We start from the raw sequence: 8,351 nt of genomic DNA, 5'->3' as shown, positions 1-8,351 counted from the left end.
ACAAGTAGTAGTCTCCTGCCTGCCCTAGCAACTCGTGTCGTTAGAGCGAGCCCCAACAATTAATAAAGCGAATTTTTGACTATTAGTTAATTTGTAAGAGCCAAACTATATACCAAATGCTTCTACAAGGACATCTAGCCTTTCGTGTCGGACGCATTTTCAACTAGATCATAATCTATACAGCCTGCCAATTGCCCAATAATAATTCACCATTCTCTCCCACGCCGCGGCGCTGCTCGTCTCCCTCACGCGGTTGCTCGTCTCTCCGACACCACTGACCGTCTTACTCCCTCACTGTCTGCTTTCCTCCCACACGGCCCCCACTCGCCCGCGCACGTACTTGTTCTTCCCTCGCCACTGCACCTACTCGCCTTCCTACTTTGCCTCAATAGTAGCAAAGTTGATCCAAATAGACACCTCTATGGCAGGAGCGAAGCTACCTTCACTCGATGGGGTCGGACGACCCTGATGACTTTGCGGTCGTTCCTGTACACTGTGATTTCTTGCCTACTTAGACCCCGGTAGAAAATACATACGACCCCGGCAGGCCGGCAGCCCAGAAGCAGCAGTCTGCAGTCCAACTATCTCCTTAGCCCATCCGTCGATCAACATTCCATTCGTAGGTCCAGAATACGCCTCCGCCCTCCGGTACAACCTGGCCGCTGTGTTTGTTTCATCTCCTAAACTTTAGTCCCTGTCAAATCAGATATTTAACACATATATCGAGTATTTAATATAGACTAATTATGAAACTAAATGCACATATTAAGACTAATTTGTGAGATGAATTTTTTAAACCTAATTAGTCTATAATTTAATAATATGGTGCTACTGTAAACATGTGCTAACGACAGATTAATTAGATTTAATAAATTCGTCTCGCGGATTATCGAGTATATTTATAATTTATTTTATTATTAAAATACTCGATGTGACAGCCGATGTGAGACGCATCTCAACTCTCAAATCCTCCGCGGTCGTGGGGGAGATTGGCCGGTAGCCTGGCCCCTAGCCGCAGCGGTGCAGCTCCGTCGTGGCGTGATCTGTTTCTTGATCTCATGTCGATGCAAGTCCCAGTGGGCAGCGGCGCGCCGCGGGCAAAAAGCTCTGTGGCCAGGCTTTTTCGTTGCGTTCCAGTAAAGAACGTGCTCTTTTATTCAGAGCAAGATGCCAGGTATGTATCTACCCTACCCTATAATACACCAGTTAGAATAAATCTACGGCCACACAACAAATGCTTGTTCCACAGTCATGACCTATGCTACATCCACACCCACGAATGTACCCAGAAAATATAACACCATCAAAACGGATGCACCAGATTATCTCTTAGCCATTCTCTCTCGTTACTCATCCAAATCCGACGACTCATGTTTAGTGTGTCTGCACTCCATCGCTCTCGCGCGAACCTCCCACCGAAGGAAACGCACGAGAAGGACCGATCGAAGCATGGAATCTCTACCCTCCCCTCCCCTCATGGTACCGATCCCTCACATAGACGACGGCCACGAGGGCAGGGTACCAAGCCGCCAGGGCAGGGCGGGCATCGGACGTCAGCGAAGGGCGACAGGCCGCCAGAGGCACGACTCCCCATCTCTCCTCCACAAGGACGACGACCGCCAGCGAAGGGCGCCAGGCCGCCAGGGGCACGACTCAGCCACCGGGGGCGCTGCCTGCAGGGGCGCGGCCGTCGGGGGCACGGCCGCCCGGGGCACTGCCTTTGGGGCGCGGTCGTCGTTGCCGGCAACACCCGCAAGCGCGTCGTCGGCATCCTCCTCGGCACCTCCTCCCGCGGCTTCATAGACGTCACCAACTCCTACGCCGGTAAACCTCCCAACCCTCGCCTCCTGTTTCTCTATCCGTCGCTAGGGTTTACACCGCTCAAGGTGCACGGCTCGATCTACTCTCCCCAGTCCACCGATCCGTGGATCAATCCGTGCACGGACTCGGTCCATCTCGGTGTTCCAATCTCTGGTCCTCGCCTCGCCAGAGCAGGCTAGGTACTGTGCATGTGCAACATGTTCGATCAATTGTCTATACATTTTTCGTTCAACGTTGAGCTGTGTTGGTGACTTGGTGCAGAGGATTCATATCCAAATGAGATGAAGCAGGCCGAGCTGTCGGTGCAGTTGGGGCTCATAGATATGAACTGTAGATGTGGTTCTACCATTGTCGGGTCAAGAACTGGAGAACTCTGCTAGCCAAGATTGCTCGGCTGGCTCAAGGACTGCAAATGTGTTACTGGCAAACATACATGTATGCTTTCTCCGTCTTAAGCTTTAGATTTATGAACCTACATATTAAATGGCCTCAGATCTTTTATGCTATTATTGATAAGCTTTGCTGAAGTGCAAGATATAGTATTGTTTCTATTGAAAAACTTTGCCTTTGAAGTGTGCCTTGACCTCCATTTTTTTGGTTGTACTGAAACTGGATGATACATGTCTTTTTTTTTGCAAGCAGGCGTCACAATTTGATTATTTATGAATTTATGAATTGTGAGAAATATTCTCTAAATTACCAATGCAACATGGTAGCCTTATTTTGTTTACATGACTATGTTTCACTCTGTTGTTGCCATCATTGCATTCTTCCCCTGAAATTGTTGCTTGTTGATAGCATGTACATAAATACTACTCTTCAAACAAAATTCAGTAACCTTCACTGCAGTTGAAGGTTACTCTGATGTGTATATATTGACTACTACCATTGAGATCAGGTTTCTCTATTTTTACTACTACCATTGAAGTCAAATCATGTTGTGATGTATATATTGACTTTTGTTCCTTTACAAATGCAGTGGAAAAAAATTAGTTTCGATTTCATCTCATAGGGCAAAAGGAATAGCCATAATGACAGGACCACTGCAACAAGAATTATATTATTTTTCTTGGTTTACAGCTACCTTCTGTGTATGCGTTGCCAATTTATTTGAGATGGAGTACCTATTTATACATTCTTCTGTTGGTAAAGAACAAGGTAGAAAAAATGTACAGTTTTCAAAGGTTGTAAACATTTCTTTTTTCCTCTACAACGTGAGTTTTATTTGGAAAGAGGAACCATGGTTTAGGGTATGTTTGGTGAAACTAGAATAAACATATTACATCTTTTTTGGTCTGCTCTCGAAACCACATTAATCCAGTCCTCCTTGTCTTATGCTATTCTAGGGTTGCAATTCATGAGGCCATGGAGCAGCAGACAATATCTATTGCCAAAGCTAGCATTACAACAGTATACTCAATTCGAGGACTTCAGTTCTTGCAGCTTCCAATCGAATTGCAGGATGCTATGATGATCTTAAGGTTGGTAAGCATATTTTATTGACTCAATAAGTAGCCATGCATGCAAGACAATTAATTTGACAATTTTTGTTTTTGATGGTCATCAGACTGCACAAGACAAAATTGATCTTCAGACTACCATTCTTTCTAGATTTGATCTAATCTTTATCGTCAACGATATCAGAATGTATGATCAAGATAAGGTATGAAGAAAAATTCTTTCTACAGCTTTTCTATTCTAGCAGCTGAGAGAGTAGGAACTTTTTCCAGTTTTCTCCTTTTGATGCGGCACGGCCACCAGTGCACGCTACCGTTTTGAAAAAAACAATGCGTGCGATTTTGCTCTGCAGTTTGTAGGGATGTAATCTAAATTTCTAGGAACTTTTTCCAGTTTTCTCCTTTTGATGCGGCACTATAGTGGCGGTTCTACAATTTCCTTGTGCTGGGATGCAGTCTGAATTACACAGAATAGTTATCCTGACAATTGGAACTCTGCTTGTCTTTTTACAGTACTAATATTTCTGCATTTCTCCAGTATACAATTATGTGATTTTTTGTGCGCAGATGCAGTCTAGATTTCTCCAATTGCTTAGGTTCTTAATTGGGTATTGCTGCGAAATTTTGTCATTGTGCTTGTCTTGCTACAGTCTCCGTTTTTCTGGAATGTGAAGATCTTAAGTCAATCTCCGTTTTTCCTTTAATAAACGCGAAGACCAGGGAGGTAGCGGCGCGGATCAGTGTGGGAGGTGCCGGTCCCAGGAGGCTGGGGCGACAGTGTGGGCCGGAGAAGCGATGGTGGGGCCGGCAGTGTTGGTTGGAGCGGCGCGGGCCTAGGAAGCGGTGGCGTGGGAGGATGAGGCCATGACGGTGGCAGCTGCCTTCGCCGTCCACTACCACATGCTCGTCGCCGTCGTCCTGTCACCGAACTGTGGGTGCCCACGAATGTGACACGGGTCCGATTCAGCTTCGCTGCGACTGCACGAGTAAGCCGTCTCTTCTTCCCTTGCAATCAATATATGTATGCATGCTCATTTTGTCCCATGTTGCATGATTCAGTTACTCAAGTTCCTCATAGTGCAGTTCATATAAACCACATGGACAGTGGCTGTAAATGCCCCCCACTTGCTAATTTGGATATGGCAGGAAACTTGGGAACCAAATTGTATTGTTGATTAATCTCGGTTTCATCCCTGATGTCTGTTGGTCAGTTTCGAGATAATTAGCCATGCACATCGTTTCATACAGGACATCAGTTTCAGAAGCTAACCTGTATAATGCTTCCCTTGGTTTTTGCGGCCTACAAATGCAATGTATGACCTTTCCGATTCACTTGCTTATGCTATATTCACCCTGTCTTGTACCCGTGTGGACAATTGATTCTAGAACTTTAATGTGGTCTTAGTTTGTTCCTATTTTAAATATTGCCATTATTTATTCATGGTCAATTGGACCTTTATATTCTTGTTAACAATCATTTATGTTTTAATGTTATTTCAGTTTCTTCCTACTCCATGTGTTGACTTTATTTATGTATGACCCCATTTAATCTACTGCCATTTCAGATCTGTTGTCCCTTGTGTGGAAGAAATTGGAAAGAACTATGAATCATCAAAATACAGGTATCCTCACCAACCGATGATAGTTACTTTATGACATAGCCATGAATCCCCCCGTCTATTCCTGTTTTCTTCCTAAAAGTTACTTTTGATTTTTAGGATTAGATAGGGTATCTACATGGTGGTGTAAGCTTATTTATTAATTTGGATGTATGTCCCTGGCCGTTTTGTTAAATTTGTCATAGGCTTAGGCTGATCATATATATTTTTAATTTATCACCAGTTTTGAATGCATTCCAAACAAAACAGTTGATGTCCATGATCTTCTCTAATAAACAGCTACTCTTGCATTTAATGGTCGAGAGGCAACCAACAAGGCCATTTCAACTAAAACAAGTTTTACCCTATATGCAGCAGTTGTTTTCCCTTTCTTAGAGGATCTTGCATTTAAACATGGGATATTTTTGGCCCATAAAAGATTGTTAAGTGTTCTCTGTGTTGCTGATTTCTGTTTTTTTTTTTAATTTGGTCTTTCAGTCTTTGTTTGGCCAGCAGTGTTCCTGTGATTGATGGCCATGGAAATGCTGCAGTACAAGCACGGCTCCAATTCCAGATTGTAGAGATTTCTAGAGTAAGTAAACTTCTAGCAATTTCATTGGAGGAAGCCACCGATGTTTGTAATAATTTGATCTTTCTTCATTTTTTTTGTTACTACCTGCTATTGAGAAAGCACAATGGAAGTCATTTGCCAGTATGTCAATACCATTTTAGAAGTAAGAAAATTTTATTTTTATTGCCTAGGATTGTTCTCCGTAACACATTATTTGCATTTGCAACTATATTTCCTTTTTTCCTCTGGTATACCCTTATTAAATGTACCAAGCTCAAGAGCACACTATATTAATGGAAGCGTAATTTTCTCTTTATATAGCTTTTATCATCAAATTAATTGTAAGTATTTCTTCCGTAGCGTTAGCACGGGCACTATACTAGTGCTACTTTAGTAGTTTAGTATGGCACTATAGCTTGCATTTCACTAGTGACTTTTAACTATACTAACGGATGCTTGCATATTAGTATCTACTACGATTTTTATTATATGTCTAATTTGATAGGCAATCAGAGCACATTGATACCACTGGCAGGGATCAGAATTTCAGCCGATTTTCACCAAAAATTGGTGATTTCCGTTCATACCGGTGACCTCCGGAAAATTCACATACCGGTAGTTTCGATTCCATTTCGTTCAGATTTTTTTAAATTGTAGTTAAAATTTCATGAAAATTTGCAAATTTTGATCGAAACCGATTTTCGTCGGTTTTCACGAGTTCCGTTTCTATGGTTTCCCTCCGGTATTTGTGTTTCAGCTGGTAGGCTGAACACTGACTACCGGTCGGTGAGGGACACTCTAAAAGATAGCTACGATTTGTAAAATCTTATTTTGTCACAATATGCCGTTATTATAATATTAATTTAATTGAATGTTATATATGGTATTATATTCTCTCAACCTACAAGTTAATACTCAGTTAGTACTGAATACCGACCCCGGCGGTCAATTATCCTGGCTTCGCTCCTGCTCTATGGTGAGGTGTTTCTCGGCTATGAAATCCTCCATGGTCAGGTATCTCTTCGACGACGAACTACATGCTGGAGGTGTGGCCTCGCTGGCGACAAGCTCCTCCATGGTGGTCGGGCTCCTTCACAGACAAGCCCAACTGGATCTGCACTCTACGGTGGGTTATGTTGTAGCATGTGATATGTTGCAACGGTCAATATTGGATGCTACATGTTTTATGGCACTCGGTATTAAATTGGATTCGATTTGAGATGTTGCAACATGTTTTTCTGGATGATGCAATAGTCGATTTAAGATGTTGAAACATGCTTTTTTGATGTTGCAACTGTCTATTTTAGATGTTGTAACTTTCTTTTATGTTGCAACATGTTTTTTTAGATGTTGCAACTGTTTATTTAAGATGTTGCAACATGCCTTTTTTATGTTGCACCTGTCGTTGGAGAAGACAAAAAATAGGTCTTGTATTTTGGGTTGCGGTTGTTGGAGACAGTCTAAGTCCCTTATATTTACTGCACCCTCTCCTTTCTCCCTCCCTCCAATTTGAGCTTGAGTTTTTTTATAGTTGGATGAGTGAGTAAATGCTATAATTATTATGCAACTCAAATAAGTGTGTAACTATTCTAACTAATGAAGGGTAGTATGGTTTTTTCTCGGTCATACTAAAATGTTCTAAATTTGTTTGGAATTTTTATTTATTCAGGAACAGAGACAGAAAGAGTACAAGACAAGCTACGTACTATAGATGGCCAATGGGTCGGCCTGGCCCGGCACGGCACGGGCCCGTGAAAGCACGTCCCGATAGGGGTCGGGCCGGCACGGCACGCCGGGCCTCCCGGGCCGTGCCGAGGCGGGCACCGTGCCTGGCTGACGGCCCAGGCACGGCCTGCTGGGCTGTTTTTCGTGCCGGGCTGGCCCGGTAAGCACGGCCTGTTAGGGAGGTCGGGCCAGCCCAAGGCCCACTTCAGCAGGCGATGACGGTGTCGAGTTGGCCGCCGGTCGCATCGGTGGCATCAGAGAGAGGAAAGGGAAGAACAGGAGGGGCAGCACGGGAGCGCGGTGGCGGCGGCGGTGCATGGAGCCATGGAGGAGGCCTCGAGGAAGATCCGCAGCGTCAATGGCCATGGCAAGCTCAAGCTTGTTCATCTCATTCTAGTAAGAAAAATAAAAAAAAAACAACAAAAATCACAGGGCTCTGAGGAGAGGGAGAGGGAGCTCGGAGCCTCGGAGGAGAGGCACGCTGCGCGTGGATCCGTGGGGAGGAGGCCTCTGCGCCGCCCCTGTGCACGGATTCGAGGGGGAGCCACCCCTGCGCGTGGATCTGTGGGGAGAAGGCCTCTGCGCCACCCCTGCTCGTGGATCCGTGGGGAGGAGGCCTCTGCGATGCCCTGCGCATGGATCCGTGGGGAGGAGGCCTCTACGCCGCCCCTGCGCCTGGATCCATGGGGAGGAGGCCTCTGCGCCGCCTGCCCTGCGAGGAAGAAGGGAGGATGCCACGGGAAGAGGCCGTCGCGCTGCGCCACCGTGCGTGCGGTTCTAAGGGGAGGGGCCGTCGCCGCGCCCTGAGCTCGGTGAGGGAGAGCGGAGAGGCCAAGAGGGAGAGGGAGAGCGAAAGCGGAGAGGCCGAGAGGGAGAGGGAGAGCCAAAGAGCGGAGTGGGCAGCGGGGATGGGGCTAGGGATGCCTGGGTGGTGGGGGCGTGGACTTCTGAGGGGAGGGGCCGTCGCCGCGCCGGCGCGCCCTGAGCTCGGTGAGGGAGAGCGAAGAGGCCGAGAGGGAGAGGGAGAGCGAGAGCGGAGAGGCCAAGGGGGAGAGGGAGAGCCGGAGCCCGAAGAGCAGAGCGGGCAGCGAGGATGGGTGAGGGATGCGTGGGGCGGTAGGGCGTGGCCGCGTGGGGCCATATGAGGAGGGGGAGCTGGGGAGGCAGCACCACGGTAGG

The 8,351-nt window shown here is 46.2% G+C and overlaps 1 protein-coding gene across 2 annotated transcripts; it reads left to right on the top strand.

Annotated features, from left to right (window-relative positions):
* The first annotated feature begins 1,234 nt into the window (after positions 1–1,234).
* Positions 1,235–5,738, top strand: LOC136502299 (DNA replication licensing factor MCM7-like). 2 transcript variants are annotated; one of them, XR_010770484.1, is made up of 7 exons: positions 1,235–2,000; positions 2,083–2,256; positions 3,168–3,302; positions 3,389–3,484; positions 3,994–4,264; positions 4,844–4,900; positions 5,375–5,738. XR_010770484.1 is itself a non-coding variant. In XM_066497749.1 (7 exons), exons 2-5 carry the CDS (start codon positions 2,156–2,158, stop codon positions 4,144–4,146), a joined length of 489 nt encoding a protein of 162 aa, XP_066353846.1. In that variant the 5' UTR covers positions 1,235–2,000; positions 2,083–2,155; the 3' UTR covers positions 4,147–4,264; positions 4,844–4,900; positions 5,375–5,738. The 2 variants fall into 2 exon arrangements, 1 of the variants encoding a protein (XP_066353846.1); XM_066497749.1 differs by having other exon boundaries at positions 3,168–3,306.
* The last annotated feature ends 2,613 nt before the right edge of the window (positions 5,739–8,351 follow it).

The sequence above is a fragment of the Miscanthus floridulus genome, chromosome 13 (genome assembly GCF_019320115.1).
Source record: "Miscanthus floridulus cultivar M001 chromosome 13, ASM1932011v1, whole genome shotgun sequence".
Taxonomy (NCBI): Eukaryota; Viridiplantae; Streptophyta; class Magnoliopsida; order Poales; family Poaceae; genus Miscanthus; species Miscanthus floridulus.
The sequence above is the reverse complement of the archived record's forward strand: the minus strand, read 5'-3'. Positions and strand labels throughout refer to the sequence as shown.

What these genes read in the sequence shown, in the direction of transcription:
- LOC136502299 (XM_066497749.1), top strand. Translation starts at nt 2,156, where the DNA reads ATGTGGTTCTACCATTGTCGGGTCAAGAACTGGAGAACTCTGCTAGCC. An exon ending in TGTTACTGGCAAACATACAT is followed by an intron (nt 2,257 to 3,167) that starts GTATGCTTTCTC and finishes ATGCTATTCTAG; the next exon opens with GGTTGCAATTCATGAGGCCA. An exon ending in GAATGTATGATCAAGATAAG is followed by an intron (nt 3,485 to 3,993) that starts GTATGAAGAAAA and finishes ATAAACGCGAAG; the next exon opens with ACCAGGGAGGTAGCGGCGCG.